At 46.7% G+C, this 20,597-nt stretch overlaps 2 protein-coding genes across 8 annotated transcripts; one reads left to right on the top strand and one right to left on the bottom strand.

The window, feature by feature from the left end:
- The first annotated feature begins 1,926 nt into the window (after nucleotides 1-1,926).
- snapc3 (small nuclear RNA activating complex, polypeptide 3) lies at nucleotides 1,927-8,861 on the top strand. 2 transcript variants are annotated; one of them, XM_018735955.2, is made up of 10 exons: nucleotides 1,927-2,268; nucleotides 2,424-2,495; nucleotides 2,814-2,895; nucleotides 4,100-4,204; nucleotides 4,343-4,492; nucleotides 4,600-4,682; nucleotides 5,413-5,571; nucleotides 5,651-5,758; nucleotides 6,128-6,301; nucleotides 8,541-8,861. In XM_018735955.2, exons 1-9 carry the CDS (start codon nucleotides 2,012-2,014, stop codon nucleotides 6,273-6,275), a joined length of 1,164 nt encoding a protein of 387 aa, XP_018591471.1. In that variant the 5' UTR covers nucleotides 1,927-2,011; the 3' UTR covers nucleotides 6,276-6,301; nucleotides 8,541-8,861. The 2 variants fall into 2 exon arrangements, with proteins under 2 accessions (XP_018591471.1, XP_018591472.1); XM_018735956.2 differs by lacking the exon at nucleotides 8,541-8,861 and having other exon boundaries at nucleotides 6,128-7,268.
- Nucleotides 7,295-20,099, bottom strand: psip1a (PC4 and SFRS1 interacting protein 1a). 6 transcript variants are annotated; one of them, XM_029258938.1, is made up of 17 exons: nucleotides 20,079-20,099; nucleotides 19,032-19,124; nucleotides 18,430-18,506; nucleotides 18,155-18,293; nucleotides 17,925-18,035; nucleotides 16,217-16,300; nucleotides 14,557-14,619; nucleotides 14,389-14,452; nucleotides 14,196-14,292; nucleotides 13,763-13,967; nucleotides 13,560-13,663; nucleotides 10,411-10,466; nucleotides 9,881-9,951; nucleotides 9,195-9,296; nucleotides 8,869-9,070; nucleotides 8,221-8,320; nucleotides 7,295-8,138 (listed from the first exon to the last, which is right to left on the bottom strand). In XM_029258938.1, exons 2-17 carry the CDS (start codon nucleotides 19,101-19,103, stop codon nucleotides 8,108-8,110), a joined length of 1,578 nt encoding a protein of 525 aa, XP_029114771.1. In that variant the 5' UTR covers nucleotides 19,104-19,124; nucleotides 20,079-20,099; the 3' UTR covers nucleotides 7,295-8,107. The 6 variants fall into 6 exon arrangements, with proteins under 6 accessions (XP_029114771.1, XP_018591465.1, XP_018591469.1 ...); XM_018735949.2 differs by lacking the exon at nucleotides 20,079-20,099 and adding an exon at nucleotides 19,591-19,869; XM_018735953.2 differs by lacking the exon at nucleotides 20,079-20,099 and adding an exon at nucleotides 19,591-19,867 and having other exon boundaries at nucleotides 13,560-13,660.
- Nucleotides 20,100-20,597: the final 498 nt, after the last annotated feature.

The raw sequence follows: 20,597 nt of genomic DNA on the forward strand, positions 1-20,597 counted from the left end.
CATAATTAAAAAGAAAACAGCTCTTGTGATAATTTGCAGAGCCAAGGCATGGACAAGACCAAAGCACAGGATGACTTCCACCACAACAACCAGGATTGTTAGGAAACCAGAAGGCACAGAAACAGGCCTTTCAAGCCACCCAAAAAAAAACAACCCCCAACCACCTCTGTTAGAAAATCAGCCTTCCAGATGGCCCATCCAAGAACACCAGCTACCCCTACTCTTCTTGCCAGCTGCCTTTATGTTCCTTCCTTATGGCCTTGAGTGGGTGCAGCTGGCCCTCATTATTCACTCAGGGCAGGGCCAGGTCCTTGAGAGCCGTCCATCATGCAGCTTCCACCTCCTGCTCTGGGTTGGATGACCCATCGGCTCTCGCTTTCCAAATTTTGTAAATCCTGCCTAGTTTCCTGCTAAAATAGAAGGATACCCAATTTACAGAGTGTGATTAAAAAACACTACATTCTAAATCATCTGACTTCTTTCTCCAAGGCAACTGTCATTGTTACATGATGAGCTTTATAATGATTTGCCTATTTGTATAGTAGAAAAGTCTTGTATCATTTCAGGGCAAGTGCAGCTGGGGCAGCCAGTAGTGTAGTGGTTGAAGCTACTGCCTTTGGAGCCAAAGGTTGCTGGTTTAATTCCTATCTCTGGCTGTTGTACCCTTGAGCAAGGTACTTACCCTACATTGCTCCATTAAAGTTACCCAGCTGTAAAAATAGGTAAATAATTGTAAGTAACACAACACTGCCAGCTGAAAAGTCAATTGCAAGTGGGGAAAGAAGTGTCAGCTAAATGAATAAATGTAAGTGCCTTCACCAAGCGTGCAGGTACAGCAGGAGTGGGATTTGAACCAGGAACCATCAGACAGCCAGGTGACAGTCTTATACAAAAATCTGTCTGCCACCCATTGAATCCCATCTACATAACCCCCCCACCAGGTAGTGCTGAGGTGTGAATTTGGTCATGGGTTTGAATCCGGCTCAGTCTATGTGGAGCTTGCATGGGTTTGCATGGCTTGAGTTTCGTGCAAAGGTCAAACACATGTGTTTCAGGTAAACTGGTGAATTACTTGTAGTGTGTGTGTGTGTGTGTGTGAAATTGCCTTGTGATCAACTGGTGTCCTGTCCAGGGTGTTCCCTGCCCCGTGCTCTGTGCTTCCAGAAGTCTGTGGACCACTGCGGCTCTCCATTGAAGTGGTTATTGATCGTGAACGGATGGATGGAGCACCACCCCAACGTGCCCTTGAGATCTGCTGAGCAGCACAAAACGAGACACGTGACCTGGGAAGACCAGCCTCGAGCACACGAGATGGCACAAGCATCCTGTGTGAAAATGTGCAGCAATGTGTGATTTAATGTCTTTCATCCAGTTACACTCTTCTTTTCGATCATCTCCTAAATATGTTGTAGGCCACAGTGACGTGAATAAGATAACACTACAAACGGTGGGGAACCATATGTTTTATACATCGTTTGGTTTCATATTCACCCTAGTATGAAGCTGAAAAGTAATAGAAGGAACAATAAAATACTTCATCATAAATTACTTAGTTGTGGTTAAACAGGATAATGCAGAATTTTGTCAACGCAGGTGGCCCATGAGGAAAATTCACTTGTACACTTATGTTAGTCAGTGGAGCGCAAACATCACTGATAATTATAATATATCGATATTTATGTACGTCTGTGTTCATCCAAATTTCTCTGTAGGGTTACTGAACGACGAGAAACACAAAACATCGGAGAATATATATACACTGAAAAACACACAACATTACATTCTGTGTACTTATAACTGAATATATGCTTTTATTTTTCTATGTAAATAAATAAATATTTATAAATCGTTGCAAATGAGAACAGGGACGGACAGGTGTCTTTCTCGGTGTGTTTCTGCACGCGCAGCTCCCTCTGCCGCTCTACGTCACCATTGGTTTCAAGCGCAGGCCGCGAGAGCGTGTGCTTCTCTCACGTGACGCAGCGTCTTCGTCGTCTCGCGAGAAGGAAAGATGGCGGCAGCTGCGAGCGGCGGCGGAGCGGGGGATGGAGACCGTGCGGACGCGCAGGAGAATGTGCCGACTTACGAGTGGGAGGACAAGAACACGAAAGCGTTTCACGTGGCCGCGTTCGGGCGACTGTGGCGGGAGAAGCTCGACCCCGCGCTCTACTGCTACCAGGACACGGAGGAGGACGCGGAGCACGCGCAGCTGGCGCGAGAGCTGGAACTGTCCGAGGAGACGATGGAGGAGCTCAGGGTGATCTGCAGGTGTGTGTGTCTCTCTCTCTGCGCTTTCGTTCACAGTTCGCGCATGTCTGCAGGCTGTGAGATTACAAATAAGTTATTAAACGGCGAGTTTTCCCGTCTGTGCGTTTGCATTTCATCTTTTAAAACTAATTATGTCCACACACACACACACACAGTCCAGACTCTTTGACAGGTGGAGACGTTCGGACAGATGTGGTTCCACACGACTCGAGTCTGAAGACCGTCAGGTGAGCGCGCGCGCGTCTCTCTGTTGGTCTCTGTGAGTTTGTCCTGACCTTAAGTTGGACACCTCTTTCTTTCTGCCTCTCTCACACACACACACACACACACTCTCCCCATCTACTGTTGTGTAACTCCTATATGCAAGCTATGTTCCATATCTCTGCATGCTGTCACTGCAGAACTCTTGAAATCATCATTCAATACCTTCTGCATGAGATGAGACTGACACAGACGCACGCACGAACGCACAAGCAACTCCATTGTAGAAAAACACTCCATCAGCTCCTGCGTGAGCCGCTTTGCTGCTTGTTCTGTACCAACAGGCTCCGCAAGAGGAAGCAGGACTATAAAGACAGCCTCCGCAGAGACTTCCCTGCCAAACAGGACGTTTTCGCCAGTGAACTCGTGAGCTTCGCGTCACAGCATCGCGCTGGCGCTGTTTGGAATACACACACACACACACACATTTTCAGAACCGCTTGTCCCATACGGGGTCACGGGGAACCGGAGCCTACCCAGTAACACGGGGCATAAGGCAGGAGGGGGAGGGGACACACCCAGGACGGGACACCAGTCCGTCGCAAGGCACCCCAAGCGGGACTCGAACTCCAGACCCACCGGAGAGCAGGACTGCGGTCCAACCCACTGCGCCACCACACCCCCAGCCACCTGTTTGGAATACGTAGGAGTAAATACAGTACCGGTCAAAAAGCTTCTTTTCATAATTGACGACGTTTAACATCGTTCGCGTTTGCTTTGGGAGGTCACGTCAATGATGTGTGCAAGAGTTTCATTTTCATTCGAAATTTACAACTTTGATACTCAGTTATGCACTTTAAACAATAGATGATCATGAAATGTGTACTCAAACTTTTGACTGGTGCTTATATTAAATATGCAGGCTATTAATACGTAGTGTTTCAGGGTTCAAATCCCCATCCTGCTACAGTACTCTTAGTGAAAGTGCAGGGACAGCTGGTAGCATAATGGTTAGAGGTGCTGCCTTTTGGACCCAAAGGTTGCAGGTTCAAATCCACCTCCAGCTGTAGTGACCTTGAGCAAGGTACTTACCCCCAATTGCTCCAGTAAAATTACCTAGCTGTTTAAATGGGTGAATAGTTGTAAGTCTTAAGTCACTTTGGAGAAAAGTATCAGCTAAATGCATACATGTAATGTAAGTGTACCCTGAATTGATGCAGTAAAACTTTCACAGTGGGTACCATAGTGGTTAGAACTGCTGCCTTTATCTCCACCTTAAATTGCTCTAGTAAAAATGAACAAGCTATATAAATGGAAAAATCACAGTATGTAGCTTAACATACTAAGTGGCGTGGGAGTGAAGTGTCTGCTAAATGAAGAAATGTAAATGGGGAAATGTAAGTAGCTTAGTATTCAAACCTAGCAATGTTATTTTGAGAAAAGCATCAAATAAATAATATCCAATAATAGTGTAGTTATAGTGGGAAGGTAATGAATACATTCTGAGATGTGGACTATTGTCTAAGTGAAATAATGCAGTTTTGCTGGAACTGCATGCAGAATGTCAGCACAGTTCTATCGCCTGTCATTCCATTTTTTTTTTATTTTTTTTTTTTAAAAATAATTTCAGGAGAATCTGGCAATAGGCAGGAGGCCTATGGATCCTGAACTCCTGGTGCCTGAAGGAGAGATTATTCTCACTGTGAACGTTTTATACCCAGTGATTTTCGAGGCGGTAACTACCATCCGTTCACCCGTATTAAAAACAACAATAAAGTCCTTTTGCACATACCCACCACTGTGGGAGAATATTATGTGATTTAAGGAGAGAGGTCTTGGCTGTGGGTGCCTTATGTTCAAAACTGTCCGCCAGTTTAAATTCTGCAGGCATCACATGACCCTTCAAGTGATGGGTTCGCAGAAACTGAGCGAGCTGCGGGACGCCATATGCTGCGTGAGTGACCTGCAAGTGTATGGCGAGTTTAGCAGCACGCCAGACATGGCCCCCGAGTTCATCAGCAAGGTGCGTTTCCCGTGAGCATGTGCAAGTTGTCGTGTCCTCTGCCAAATGGAAACGCAGAGATGGAACCTGATGCGTCCTCCTCCGCCTCTTCTTGATTTGTGTTTCAGGACCTCTACAAATCGGCATTTTTCTTCTTTGAGGGAGTCTTTTACGATGACATGCGCTACCCGGAATGCACTGCCATCAGCAAGTACGTCTTCGCGATCTTGATGGTTTCTAAATTTATGCTGGGAGATGCAAAATTTGGCGTCTCGATCTGTGTGGGCTGATCTTTGGGGTCCATTAGACATGGCCTTACCCATTTCCCGACACTGTGGAAGAAGTAATTTCTCTGGTCCTTGAATGTTGTGTGTGTGCGCCCTGTCCCATGAGAACCAGGCCTCTGTGTAGTCATGTACCTTTAGTGTTGTCTTTTACACCAACTGACGTCTGTTTCCAACATCAGCTCTTCCCCTAAGGTGTCCTCACAAAAAACCCTTCATCCCCCCTAGCATGCCACAGTGGTCATGCCTCTTGGGAGTCATCCTTGGCTAACCATTGATGACGTTTGAGTTTGCTCTGCCCCAGCGTGTCAATCGTTTTATCCTGGTTTCCGTGCGCTGGTAGGCAGGGCAGGGCCTGACTTGGTCCCTGCAGAATCAATTTGAGAGCTGCAGCCTGTAACTTCCAGTGCTGAAATGTCAAGTTGTGCATCACAAGGCCCATCTAAGCAAGAATGGCATTCTTGTCTGATGAACGCACTCGACTGTGGATCGGTGCATCTACAGTACAAGATTAAAGAGCTTCGGTTCACACTTGTGAACTGCCCCACATTAGAAGTGAGATGGATGGATCTGGACTTTGTAGGGCCTTTTGGAAGCTCACTGGTGTGGAAAAGGAGTGCCTGTGCTTTGCTAAGAGGCTGCTGATTTGTTCCATAGGAGCACAATAGAGTGGGCCAAGTCCCACGACTTCCCCACGTACCGGTCGGCCAAGATGGAGGAGACCACGTTCAACGACCTTGTTGTGAAAATAGGCTACCCTTACCTTTACTGCCATCAAGGTGACTGTGAGCATGTTGTGATCATCACAGATATAAGGTGAGATATTTATGGTAATTTATTGTATTTGACCAATAGAAATGTGTTTTTTTAAAACCTTGCTCCTCATCTCCCCTAGGCTGGCACATCGGGACGATTGTTTGGATAAGAACCTTTATCCCCTCCTTATCTACAAGCACAGGATGCTGACCCGAAAATGCTCAGTGTGTAACTTGTACATCAGCAGGTACGAAGTGCTACACTTATATATTCATAACTTGGAACTTTTCTCCAAGGTGACTGACAGTAGGTCATATAAGGTTTCCACACTAAGCTGCTTACAGTGATTTACCCATTTATACAGCTGGGTAATTTTTGCTGCAGCCGTTTAGGATAAGTATATTGATCAAGGATACTACAGGATCGGGGATTTGATCAAAAGTCTTTTGAGTGCAAGGGAAGGGTTTTAACAGTTATGCCATTTGCTGACCTAGTACTGTTTTAGACTGCCTTTCAAGGCCAATTCCATAAACATGGAACACATTAATTTTCCCAGATCCTCTGCCTCAGCAGTGACGTTGCATCTTATGTTGATTGTGGTCTTTCCATTCCGTAGGTGGTTGACCACCGATGACCACCTGGCGCCAATGGACCCCTGCCTCTTCTGTGACATGTGCTTTCGGACGCTACATTACGACAAGGAGGGGAACAAACTCGGACACTTTCTGGCCTATCCATACGTCGACCCGGGAGCGTTCAACTGATGTCCTCCTTGCCCCAGATGAGGAAGGTGATATATTTGCTACTGCTGTGCAGCGTTCTTCTGTTGAATGTTTTACTGCTCTACAAGGCAGATGTGAAACATGGGAGATCTGAATGTAAATATTGACTTTTTTTTTTTTTTTTTTACTGCAAATAAAACACTTCTGATGTATAGCCTGGATCAACATTTGGATGAATTTAATAGTGTGGACTACTTCTAGGTGCTCTGGTTTCCTTCAAGAATCAAAAGATCTATGTTTCAGGTGAACTGGTTATCCTGAATTGCCTGTAGATGTGAGTTGTCATCTTAGTTTGTAGGGAATGTCCTACATCTCACACCCAACATTTTCTGGATTGGTTCCAAAGCTCTGTGACTTTGCATTGGACAAGTCATTGTTAATCCCATTCATCCCATTCTGCCCCCTGCAAACATCCAGTGTGGCCCTGTGCTGGGTTTCACTATAGTAACACATCCCATTATTAAAGGTTTGTCATTTCCTCAGCAATACATCCTGTAATGGTTCAGAAGAGTTCTTAGATCAGGCACCAGCCTACTTGGCCTGTTGGTACCTTTTTTACAGGGTAAAAATTACTAATAGGCTTGCAGAAAGACCTGCCTGAATGATACTGGCTTTTGATCCATGGGCACCCATGCCAAGAGGGGGACAATGTAGAAACTCCTCGCAAACACAGCAGTTGTTCCTCCCACATCTGTCTGAACTCACATCTCAGGAGCAGTGAAGCACCAGCGTTACCTGCTGTTTCACCCTGCACTGGAGCAGATGGAAATAACACACCGCACCAGTGGGGTCCATGTGCAAATGGCCACGGCTACTTACCGCTTCTTCGCACACACCCGTCAAGAACAAGACATCCCAGGCAGCCTGAGATGTACCAATCCCTTTATTAAATGAGGCATATCCGGTTCTGAAACAGGCACAAAAATACTCTTATTTACATAAACGTGTAGCAAAATTAACTTTAAAAAAAAAAAACACATACACCACCTGCAACTGAAACACAAAAAAGCGAAAGCACTTTAATGGCAACGTGAACATTGGCACGCTATCTAGACGCTGTTGCAGGACAGCCTCTCTAAAGTGACCACGAGAGAAATGTACACCTAAATCAAGAGGACGGAGGGAGCGGTGACCCGTGTGGACACTAAGTGGATGATGGAGACACTTTCTAAACTACTGTATCCCTCCTGTCCATAAGAGACGGGTCTACAGTGCTGGAGTGGCTCAGGCTACAGGGCAGCACTAGAAGCTTGTGGGTTCGAAGGACGATGGGGTGCTGGGGTCTGACGTTCTGTCCAAGAATAAACGAGACAACTCACTCCTGATACAGCTGAAGCTGTCCGGTGCACCACTACATCACTGGTGCTACTTGTACTTGGCGAGGGTCCAGTGCTGGACTACGAAATGTATTTTACAGAAAAAAAACTGGGCTGTCAAGCAGTACGTGGCCCATGTGGCCGGAGACACCGACATGCAAGGGCTGTTCAGTGAGGACAAGAACGGTTGAGGTGAATGCGGAACACTGGTGGAAGAGCGATATGCTGAACTTAGACCAAACGCATTGGGGGGTGGGGGTGGTCGCTGTTTAAAGCAACCATGGCTGACGCTATCGTTCACATTTATGAAACGTGTAGACTGACACAGCTGCACCGCTCCAGGTGGAACAGGTCTAGGAGAACAGATGGAACCCTGTCGGAGAGGTGGAGGGTTTAGTTTGAGTTTGTGGGTGGGCGGTGAACCGTGCGGGGACTCAGATGCGCGCGTCTATTCCGGGAACAGTGCTGCTGCCTCCCTTCTGCGGCCCTCTTGCCGCTTCAGGCCGATTCCTCCTGGATCTTTGTACCACTGTTGAAAAATAAAAAGACATTAACGAAATGTTTACAATAAGGTGCGAGTGTGCGGTGCGAGAGCACCCCTCTGCTCTCACCTCCCTTCCGCCGGTACGTCTCTGTCCTCCGGGAGCTGCGGCTCCTTGTCCTGCTCCTGCCGCACCTCCTGGGGACTCGCCTCGCCGTTCACCGCCTTATCTGGAGCCAAAGGGACAGAACAGCCATGGCACATAACGATTAATTCTCTGCAGGTGAGACGCTGATCCAGAGTGCTCACCGTCTCAAAGGTTACTGCTGTATTTACAGTGAAACTGCCTGGAACACTGACTCCACAGCATACAAATGAAAAATTTCAAAACTTTTTTTTGTACAAAAACTTCTATCAAATGCGTTTATAAAATTTCTCTTTTTTTTACAGAAATGTACCGACTTGTGTTTACCTGCCCAGCCACCTGCCTGCAGCAAACTGCACCCAAACAACAGGAGTGTGAGACCACCTTAATCCACCTCTCTTCTACAGTGTTTACAACTCATGTCTGGTGCTCCTGAGTGCTGATGATCAACGCAAGGAACGCTGCACACGTTTATGGAATAAACAAGCAGCTTTCAATAGGAGTTTGTGAACATTCATAAATCGAAGGGTTGGGGTCTATTAGTGAACTTCAATGGATGACTAGGCCAACTCTTGGAACACGAACCTTCCACCTTTTGGTTGTGTGGTTTCCCCAAATCAGCAGGCACCTCACCTGTGCCCTGCTCCCTGGCTTGCTCTGCCCTCTTCAGGGCCCCCTTCTTGGCCTCTTCATGCTGCCTCTGCTCCGCCAGGGATTTGTTCAGCACCTGGCTGAGGACCGAGTCGCCCTCGCCCACCAGGAACATAGTTTTGAACTTGTTGTAGAGCATGGTGGCCTTGTCCATGATGTCTTGGCAGGCTTTGAACCTGCGAATCTGTAAACACACACACAGATTCAGAGATCAGAACCTCCCAGAGTGACAATTTTAATCTTTAATTTCTGATACGTTTCGTGGGATAAACGGAAAGAAGAATGGACGACGCGGAGGCCACGCCCACCTTTTTCAGCGTGGCGATGAGCTCGCTGTGCTTCTGGAGGTGCTGCGTGGTCACCTGGAGACTGCTCAGCTCGTCCAGCGCCAGCAGACACTTCTTTACATCCTGCACATGGAAACACGTGTCACGTGCTCAGAACGGGCGTTACACTTAATGTGCAGTGTCGCTGGAGACAACTGGGCACAAGCCCCTGTCTCTGGTTACAAACAGTCGGGCCTTTCTGTGCTCATTCTATCTTGTCTCTCTATAGCCCAACCTCTACAAATGTAAAAAGGTGCATTATGTGTTGGGATTAGTCAGGGTTTCACATGGGACCACAGGGCCAAAGTGGTGTGATCCCACATTCACAGAACTGTAACTTCCTTGGAAGATAATCTACCATTTACTGGTTACTGCAAAGCATGAAAAATAAGATTTACAAAAATTAACTGTACTGAGCTCTGCTTCCCCCCCCCCCCCCCCGCCTTTTTTTTTTTTTTTAGACAAGTGTCTCATGCTCTTTATTTGATGCTTACCAAGTATGTGTGGAACAACCTAGGTCTTGGTTATTTATTGTTTGAAACCACGTGCAGAATACACTCATGCTTCAGTTTCTGTGTTAACAGCCAACTATATAGTTAGTTATAAAAGAAACCGAAGCATCTAAGATAAATTTGTACTTAATAGAGATGTTTTAAGGCCATACATACGGGGTTATCAATCTTTAGCGATATTTTGATTTCTCCATGCAACCTCTGCAGCCTTGATTCTGTAGACATGTCTACAGATACAGAAAAAAAAAAACAGAAAAACAAAAATTATAAACATAATTCAAAATTTAAATTTCTCTTACCCCACAAGACAGGTAACAGAGTCTTACAAGTCTTGACCATCTTTAAATAATTAACGCATCTTATTAGTAGACATATTTACGCTTCTCTCCTAAAAAAAAAAAAAAAAAAAACAATGTCAAGGCTGTACAACTAAACTACCTATATTTATTTATCCGTTTATGCAGCACGGTAATTTTTACTGTATCAATTCAGGATAAGTACCATGATCAAGAGTACAACAGCAGGAGCAGGGATTTGAACCCAGATCCTTCGAGTGCAAGGCAGGCACTCTGGCCACTACGCCACCTGCTGGCCATGTGCTCAGGCTACAAAGGCTAAATTCAGTAATCAGTTTCTCGCCCAAGGGCAAGTCCTGCTACAAAAAGCACTGGAAAACAGACACCGACCTTTCTTTTTGTCTCCTTTCTTGTCATCTAGTCTCCTTCCATCCTCTTTGTTGTGTCTGGAGGGGGAAACTGGCTGTTAGACAACTGGAGATAACGATGCCGACACAACTTCAAGGCATACGTGATTATTTATTCATGTAAATGATGCTTTTTCAAAGTGACTTACAATGTCAAGTTTCTACACTAAGCTACCCATTTGTACAGCAGAGTAATTCGTATTACAGCATTCAAAGTACTGTGAAAGTATTGTACTGAGGCTACAATAGTAGGCGGTGGGATTCGAACCCCAGGCCTTTTGACAGCAAGGCGACAGTTCTTAACTACATTTTTTCATGTGATTAAGTAGCAGTAGTGTTTTCCTCTATTGCGTCTGCATGTAAGTTAACACACGCACACACACACACACACACACACACACACACACACACACACACACACAAAGAATGGTGTGTCCCTATCATCTCCTGTACCACTGTGGCCGGAGTCATAAATTTGTTGTGCCATCTGAATTTTCTGGATATCGGAATCAGAAACTATGAACACAGAACCAAATAATCTGACATTTAGTTAATAGGGACCAAGTACCAAGGAATTTTCTGCATAATCAACCCATAAATTCATTATAAGAAAATAGTGAAAATCAATATAACCTCACTGTTAGGCGTAATAAAATTCTATTAGAAGAAAATAAAATGTATCTTATACCAGAATTGTATCAATGAATCAATAATGTGCTTTTTTTTAATTAAAAAAACACCCGTCTGACATAATGGGATTACAGACATGCGTCGCTTAATGATGAGAATATGTTCTGAGAAAGCTTCGTTAGGTGATTTCGTCATTGTGTGATCATAGAGTGTACTTATACAAACCTAGATGATATAGCCTCAATCACAGTCTTCTTATACACACCTAGATGGTATAGCCTCGATCATAGAGTGTACTTATACAAACCTAGATGGCATAGCCTCGATGCACTCAAGAGACGCGGTAAACACCAGATTTATGACGCTGCTGCCAGCGTAACACAGCATAATGTTTTACAGTAAACTTTTTTATAAGTAGAAAAAGCACACTGTAAAATAACAGTAAAAAGTACAGTATAATAAATACATAAACGAGTAACATACAGTAGGTTTTTATCATCATTATCAAGTATTATGTACTATACAAAACTGTATGTGCTATACTTTTATATGACTGGCAGCGCAGTAGGTTTATTCACAGCAGCACCACCACGAACACGCGAGTAACGTGTCGCGTTACGATGTTATGACGGCTATGATGTCGCTGGTCGATAAGAATTTTTCAGCTGCATTATAATCCGATGGGACCACCGTCATGTATGCAGTCAGTTGCTAAGCGAAACATCGTTAAGCGGCACATGACTGTAGTTGGTTCCGAGAAATCACCATGGTCAGGCAAATTTCTGTTGCAAAGAAGTGTCATTATTTCATAGAGAAAAGGGAAAAAATTGTTTCTAAACAAAAATTCCCACTTAATTAAAATAAAAAGTATTTTTATGTATGGCAATAATACCAGCATATACTTCTAGTTTGTCTTTTAATGTGATATTTTCATTCATTCTTTCCTAGTCATCACTTGTCCAATGAATTGATTATTTGGCTCCAGATTTTTAGGATTTTGAACTTTCCTCTGCTGAGGAAACCCCACACAACAGCAAAGCATGGAGTCTTTTCTATAGTCTCATTATCTTTATATCCAAGTGTATCTGTAAGAAAGCCATTGTTTTCCCTATTCCTGGACAGCTTGCGATTTAAACTGTGCCTTTCTCATTTGAGTCTTTGAGCTCGAGAGAACGCGATACAACAGTCATCCAAAGCTGGTGCGCTGTTTGGGAACTAAACAAGAGTGCTGCAAACACACTGCTGAACAGGAACACATTGAAGCACTAAAATAAAAAATAAAAAAAAAAAAAAACAACACCTGCTTTTAAACATTGCATTTTTAATGTTGTACCTTTTCCAAGCTGTCATAATACCAGTTTGTACTCCAGCCTTAATGCTGTGCAGCAACTGCGCCGCCTATGAAGTTTCCTTTCTTCTGAAAAGCATTGGTTATAATCCTACAATAAGCACAAATACCTTTTCTTTATTAATAATTTTTACCGTGTGTACCTTTTATGATCATTTCATTCATTTAAATTTTGTACAAGAAATCCTGAAAGCCACTAACTGTGTTGCACAGACTAAAGCGGGCAGCATGGTGGTACAGGAAGCAGCACTGCTGTCTCACAGAGCCTGGGTGGTGTGAGAGGCCGTGGGTTCAATCCCCTCTCAGTCTGTGTGGAGTTTGCTTGTTCTCCCCGTTCCTGTGTGGCACGTACTCTGGTTTCCTCCCACACTCCAAAGACACGCTGTTCAGGTTCACCCATAGTGTGAGTGACAGAGAGAGTGCGTGTGTTCCACTGATGTACGGATGAGTGACCCAGTGTAAGTAGTGTATCTAGCAGTGTAAATCACCGTGGTGAATAAGGTGTGTGGGCTGATAACACTACATAGAGTTTGTTGGAAGTCATTTTGGAGAAAAGTGTCTGCTAAGTAAATGTAAATTGTTTCACTTAAAAACCTGCCACTGGCTGAAACGACAGAACAAAAGGGACTTGTGTTCTTACATCAATTTACTCCTTTCTCTGTGGAAACCAGATGACCGTGTAATGGGCGAAAGTGCCGTTGTACTGAATCATGAGCACATTGCTCGAAAGCAGGTCCGTACAGAAGTTTTCCATCGTGCAGGACCCCTATCTGAGGGCTGAGTGTATCTGCACTCGACGGCTGTTTGTTCAGATCATGTTTTCATCCAATTTCTCATGAAATCCATAAGTGATTTAACAAAAAATGGATCCATTCACTGACAGCTTTCGTTTGCATAATTTTGCTTACACAACTTGAACGACAGTAATCAACCCTGCACTTGTGGCGCACAGTCAAGTTGCATGAAGGGGTAATGTGTAGAAGCTGAGAGATTTTCCCCGTCACACTCGGAGTGGCTCCAGTCACATGGAGGCATCTGCGTCAGCGCTGTTATCGGAATCACGGATCATCTCTAGAGAGTCACGCGCTCCGGGCCCAGCGGTCAGCGGGTGGGTGGGCTGGGGGTGTGGAGTCGGGAGCAGAGGTAACACTCACTCGGCAACTTTCTGCTCATCCTGCCTGCGCCTCCTGTCGTCACGGTCAGCCTCCGTGGAGCCCTGCTGGGAGAGCGCCAGGCTGCGCTTCCTCCTGCTCTTCTGCTTGAGGGGAGGTGAAATGGGGAGAATCACACAGAGGTGCACACACACACACACACACACACACACACACAGCGCGTTCCGACCCAGATGCCGACTCACCTCCTCGTCCTCGGTGTCAGAGGAGCTCCCTTCCTTGGTGTTCCTCCTCCTCTTTGGCTCCAGCTCCCTCTTTCCATCCAGGTCCTTGGGCCTGTCATCGTCCTTTCTCTTCCTGCCATCCACCTTCCTCTCCTCCTCCCCTTTGAGGCCCCTGGACCTCTCCTCCGACGCACGCTTCCTCTTCCTCTCCATTTCCAGTGGGTCCCTGACAGGACACAGCACCGTAGGCATTGCAGGCTAACGGATTCCAAACCCCCCTGACCCTTGACCTTCTGCTCATATGTCACACTCAGACACACACGCAATGGAAGCACCAAGAATGCCGCTAAATGTGCGAAGCACTGAACACATGCAACATTCGCTTCCTCATCAGGCCGGCCCATTTGCGCAACTACGGCACTAGAGAGCGTTGAGGTGGGAAGCGGGAGGGTACATTTCGCTGCCGGAGCTGCGGGGGTCCTGCATGGACAAGAGCATCTTCTCGGATTTGGGCTTCCGGCCGCGGCGCTTGGGGGCGTGCGTCTCGCCACCTGGGGGAACCAGAACGGTCCGCTTAGGGTTCGCAGCACCACCTGGTGGCCGCATGCGAGAGCGGCGATCGGAACTCCGGAAACACCGAGCTCTACCTGGAGGGTTGGAAGTTGGGCTGATGGCGGCGTCATCTTTCTCCAAATCTTGCTCTACTTCACTCTGCGGGTGTTTAAAAAAAAATAAAGGAGAAATGCATGATGTCAGCGCTGATAGTGCAGCTATATGGTGGAACCAGACTGGAGCGGAACAGGCCAGTCACTGACCTTTTTCTTCCGGCCCCGTTTGGTTTTGCTTGGAGACTCCAAAGGATCTTTTTGCGTTCGGTCCTAGAAACAAATAAGTTATCAGTTATTACATAAAAACCTTTTCAATTAATCGCTTAATTATAAAATTAAAAATGAGCATAGTTTGGCTCTTGTTCAGCGTCAATCAGTGGGTTGCTGTTGTACAAGATCTTTCCAGAATACTCAATAATACACAGCGATTACCATGAAATGCCATATGTGAACACGGTGGACACGGAACCTCGACTCCCGATCGGTGCACGGTACGCCAAAGATGCGAAGTGTTTTGCGATTCAAATACGTTCTTAAAGTCATATACTGTATTTATGAACATTAAAGTGTGTTAGGCCTTGTCATGCATCTCTGCCCTAACGGAACCGCTCCACGTACTGTACAAGCGGTCCGTATCCATGGCGATCATCTGTTTTTGTGGCGTCCAAGTGCAAACAAACATTTGCAATGTTAACAGCCTGAGCTGGAATCAGTTGGGAGTTCTGTTTTTTATGTGTATTTTTGAGTTTGTTTAAAAAATAAATAAGATTATATATTAAAAAAAAAAAAAAAAAAAAAAAAATCATCGCTGGCAGCAGTGCTGTAGAGGCCACAGGAATGGAGCTGCAGCCTGAAGGTTGCTGGATCAAATTCCAGGTGAGGCCCTGTGGTACAATCCTTTGGTAAAACTGCATACAGAAAGTTGTATAAACAGACAAAACTGAACCAATCTGCATCAAACAACAGAAAATTCATTTAAAGAGAGAGAGAGAAAAAAAAAAGTGTGTGCGAGTACAATAATTTCTGAAATTCATTTTTGTTCAGAAAAGTCGAGTACAACAGAAAACCGCGGGAACCAAACGCAACACAGAAGAGAACACATGCGGCGCCCGACATACTGCCGACGTCATGCACATGGGACCGGAAGACCGGCGACGGCGCCCCTCGTTAAACAGACAAAACATGAAGACATTCCTCTGTGGAGCATCGAAGGGGAAGGGTCACCTGCTTGGAGGAAACAGCGATGACGATCACACACTCCGCCGAACCACGACTGTGCGTTGCAGGCTAAACACGGTGCGACTCGTGGCGATGCTGCATTGGGTACAGCTCCCGCACATCAATACTGCTCCAATTTCACATGAGAAATTTTACTGAACACATTTATATTTCGTTTTTAGACCATTTGTATGAGTGTGCCATCCGTCAGCCGCTGCGATCCCCCAAAGACTTCGGGTTTAGGAGCACCCAGCAAACACCGCGACCACGGCGTACAGCGGACAACCCCCATGAAACACAACTCGGGTAAAATGATAAGGCAAAAAAAAAAAAAAAAAAATCAATGCAGACTCACTGTCCTCCTCTGCTTGCAAGGGAAGAACCGCCAGAAAAGGAAAGAACTGAAGTAAAAGGAGAGAAAATCCATAACCAGCCCAGTGACTTAAAAAAAAATTCAAGGGAAAAAAAAAAAAAAAAACCAAACAACCCAAACGAAACAAAGTGATACTCCGGTCACCCCAACACCAGTGATTACGTTGCATGCGATCCCTCCTTCACCCCCCATTGAGGATGTGCCAAACACGGAAATATTTTAAGAAAATAGCGCCCCCTACAGGGGGGGTCCTGACAATGCATGCAACGTACGTACGTCCTCAGTGTGAGCCATGGGCTCTGAGCCCTCCATGACCCCTGACCCTGCAGCCACCTCCTGCTCAGTCTCACTGCCAGCCACCTGGGGTGATACCAAACACAGAGCGCCACATGGCGTGGGGTTAGTGCGCGACAACTGCTCCCCCCCACCCCCACCGTGGCGCTACGCTTCCTCGAGAAGGCAGGTATGGAACCAAGGTTAGAGCTTGGGGTAGAAGCATCATGGAACACGGACCACACTGGACATAACAAACAACCCCAGGGCAGTGACCTGGGGGAGAAAGGCACTCGTAATTTTTATACTTCAATCTCGATCGCGATTTTCCCTCAAAATTACGGACGAGAGAACCTCTCCCACGTACTTACATTTCACATGCGCTGCATTTCTTCGACTCTCCTCCAAAGCAATTTACATCGTTAATCCACTCACCATTCACTGACATGGCTTTGGAGGGGATTCGAACCTTGCCACTTCAAGGCTAAGGCGGCAGCTCTAACCGCTGCGCCACCTGCTGTCCGTTCACTCCGACAGAGGGGAGTTCATCAATGCAGGACGGACCCCGAAACCTCGAGCTTCTCAAACGACTGTACGTCTAACAGGTACCAGTTGGCATACAATGCAACCAATCGCATCTTACGCACATCTGTCTCATAAAGTTGAGGGTGCGCCAGAATATTTTTGTTTTTCGGGGGTGGGTGCAAAAATATTTCATTTGTGGGTCTACTCTAGAGGTGGACAGAACGCCATGGCTCTACACTCACTCCACATATCAAAGGATCCTGGACAAAGAACACCTGCTGCAACTGCCCATGAGATATATAAAATATAAGATATACACCCTTTTTCATATAGTGGGTTTATTACTTAGCACAGCAGCATTTTTACCCAGTTATACAGTCATTACACCTTCACAACAGGTATTTGGATCATTGCCTATGGTGTCTTTCACTGTGCGAGACATACAGACACTGCAACATTGTTCCTACCTACCCTCACACTGAGCATCTCCACCAATCACAGCCCTCCATTCGGTAAATATAATATTGCAGCTGAAAGAAGAGATTTAGTATAAGTGCAATTATTAATTCTTTTAAATGATGCCTTTTCTAAAATGACTTACATTGCTTTTACATACTTCAGCCTACAGTGATTCACCCATTTATACAGCTGAGTAATTTTCACCCTACCATTTCAGGTTAAGTACCTTGATCAAGGGTACTACAGCAGGGGGTTGGATCAAACATTTGTTTCCAACGCCGCCCTGCTCCTCTAGTGGTACAGTGTCTGTGTGCTTTGCAGAGTGAAACATGGTAAGCGATCTAGTGAATTTTATGTCTTGACATCATAAACGTTTTGAGTAAAACCAGAGACGATGTTATTTATTGTGTTGAACCCTGGATCACTCCGGTACCTGTGATGATGCACCGGACAAGCGGTTATTAATAATGAATGAATGAAAAAAATACTTAACCATTAAAAATAAGGCAAAAACAATATTTGTTAAATATTACAAAACATGTTTATACCATCATTATCATGGTGTTTGATTTTAAATGACTTTTTCCCCCCCAGGAACTGATTATTTGTCTTCCCCCATAAAGAACAACGGTAGTTGCAGCCCCTCTCCAAAGAGCGGGGGAGGGGTTCCAGGAAGGACCCGACCGGGTCACGCGATGCAGGCCTGCACAGCGGCCGGTGCGCTTACTTTACTCAACGACAGCTTCCTCCGCTTCTCCTCCGCCTTCGCGTCCCTGTCCTCGTCCTGCTCCGGGCCGCTGTCCAAGTCCTTCTCGCCGGGCACCCCCGGGGACTGCACCTGTGCCGGGCGCCAAAAGACAGGAAGCGACTCTTGGGTCACGTGGAAACCGGAGGGGAAGGTCATGAATTTCGAAAGCAGACGGAGCGGATTAAGAAACGTGAGCGGAGTGACCGTGCCTTCGGGCCGCTGAGCTCCACCTTCGGGTTGTTCTCGATCTCCCAGAGCCCCTCGTTGAAGCCCTTCCTCTTGTTCGGTTTGCCGTATTTCTCTTTGTTCGCCAAGTATGGGAAGATGTCTTTCGGACCCAGGAACGCCCTGGAAAGCGCCGAACCGAAACGCAAACGTGGTAACGAGTGGTAGATTTCCACTAAATGACCCACGTTGTTTTACCTCATTGTCATTGCTCAGGAGGAGAGACACACCATCACACCATCCCCCCCCCGACACTTACGTCTCATGCGTGCCAAAGAAAAAGATGGGAAACTTGACGTTGGACGGCTTAACGGCGCCATCAGGGACCTCATCAATCTGGAGGAGGTGGAGAGAGAAGCGCGCACCCACACACACAGGGATCAGACACACTGTTGTAACACTGCATCATCTGAACATACACAATGTATCATATCTGATGGGTAACAAAGATTCCTGGATTTAAATCCCACTTCTTGCTGTAGTGCCCTTGATCTAGGTACTTACCCTGAACATACAAAGCAAGAATCACCCTCCTCTACAAATGGGTAATCAAAGACTGTAAGTCACTTTCAAAAATGTGCCAGATAAACAGGCGGTTAGAACAGCTGCCTTTTGGACCCAAAGGTCGCAGGTTCGAATCTCACCTGCAGGTGTAGTACATGTACTACCAGAGCAAAAAATTGCTGCAGTGAAATTACCCAGCTGTATAAATAGTAGATAACTGTAAGTACATTGAAATTGTTATTTGCTTTGGAAAAAAGTGTCAGCTAAACGAATGAACGTAAATACAGTGTAATAATAATAATGACAACAGTAATATCCACTATTACCCTGTTGTACAGAGGAGGACCACCTACTCACCCTGGCCGGCCAATGAGGATAACCCTTCATTTTGGCGAAGATCAGGTCTCCAGGTTTGAATTCTTGACTCATGGTGGGAGATCTGCACGACCCCTGGGGGTGGGGGTGGGGGTGGGGGGTAGGACACACGATCAGGGATGAAGAGCAGCGATGAACACATCCCTCCTAAGGTGGAGACCAGAGGTCACTCACTGCTCAGTCACACTCAAGTTCACGTGAACGACACCGGCGGCGGAGAGAAACCCGTGAGGCTCGTGGCGGACATCCGGGACACAACTCAGCGCTGTCAACACTTAAACATGTGGCCGCGCGGACGGCGCACGCGGCAACGCGCAACGGGCGTCCCGTTCCCGCGGAATATCCCGTTCCCAGCGGCCGCGCTCACGCGGACAGCACACTCGCCTCGAGCCAGCGTCCCCAAACCCCGCCCCCCGTCGCGCGGCGCTCACCTTCGCGGGCACACAAACGAGCGCGCGACGAGGCACGGGGCTCTGACTGCAAACGTCAGACACCTCGCGATCATCACGTCAATGACGAGAGCACCGACACCCCCACCCACCTCTGCGAACCCCGATCCTACATGAACCACGTCCTCTCCGCTGTTGCGCAGCTGATTATGTTCCGCCAGCGTGCGCGTCCTCGCGTCCTGTCCCTGTCCCTGTCCCCCGGAGTCGCTGGCCAGCGCGCAGCGGGGACGCGCCGTCTCCCGACGCGTGTGTCTGAGTTTCGCACGCGAGCCGCGCGAAACGTGACGTTGGAGCAGCGCGCGCTTACCAGCGCGAGTCTCCCCGCCCCTCAAAGCGCTCGCCAGTGAGCCGCACCGCCGTGCGCGCTCCCGAGCAGAAGCCACGACTGCACCAAGACAGCTAGAAATGGGAGGGGGGGAGTTTTTTCTATATAAAACATCTAGTTAGTGCAGCGCGTTTGCGGTGGGTGCACAAACTCCGCGGTGTATTTTTTATTCAGTGATGAGCGAATATTCGTTTAAATGCAAACGAACAGCAACGGTTCAGCACGACGGGCTCCGGCGCGAGCACCACCACGCACCCGCGCGGGCGAGCTGACAAACGCCGCACACACTCTCCTCAGACGCACCTTCTCCGAGGGAGCGCACGTGCGCGCGGAAGGAAGGAGGGACGGAGGGGGGGGCCGTGCGAGGAGGGCGGAACTCACACTCCACTGCCTCACCCAAATACTCGACGCGGGAAAGATGTTATCACGTGGAAAGACTTGCGTCATGACGTAAATGACGTCATAGGAGCGGAGATGCGCGATGACGCAGAGAACATTCACGCTGCCGATGAGTCCATAACTAAATATCTTTTAATGGAGCGACGTGTTACTATATAAACGTTACTGTACCTTGCTATTAACATTATACATACATGCAGTATTGTACTTTTGCTGAGATGTCGCTTTGGACAAAAGCGTCTGCTGAAAGAATAAATGCAAATATAATGTAGCAATCGGTCGACGTACTTTTATTTATCAACAAAAATACTCTTGAAATATTCACTATTTTAATATATTTGCGTATTTGTTTCTATTATTTTTAGGTACCAACTC

The sequence above is a fragment of the Scleropages formosus genome, chromosome 16, assembly GCF_900964775.1.
Source record: "Scleropages formosus chromosome 16, fSclFor1.1, whole genome shotgun sequence".
Lineage (NCBI taxonomy): Eukaryota > Metazoa > Chordata > Actinopteri > Osteoglossiformes > Osteoglossidae > Scleropages > Scleropages formosus.

Bases quoted from the DNA above. Each gene is read 5' to 3' on its own strand.
- snapc3 (XM_018735955.2), top strand. From the start codon at position 2,012: ATGGCGGCAGCTGCGAGCGGCGGCGGAGCGGGGGATGGAGACCGTGCG. The intron at 2,269-2,423 runs GTGTGTGTGTCT...ACACACACACAG, and splicing joins GAGCTCAGGGTGATCTGCAG to TCCAGACTCTTTGACAGGTG. The intron at 5,759-6,127 runs GTACGAAGTGCT...TCCATTCCGTAG, and splicing joins TGTAACTTGTACATCAGCAG to GTGGTTGACCACCGATGACC.
- psip1a (XM_029258938.1), bottom strand. From the start codon at position 19,103: ATGAGTCAAGAATTCAAACCTGGAGACCTGATCTTCGCCAAAATGAAG. The intron at 14,620-16,216 runs GTACGTACGTTG...ATTTGTTTCTAG, and splicing joins CCATGGCTCACACTGAGGAC to GACCGAACGCAAAAAGATCC. The intron at 13,664-13,762 runs GTGAGTCGGCAT...CCTCCCCTCAAG, and splicing joins CTGACACCGAGGACGAGGAG to CAGAAGAGCAGGAGGAAGCG.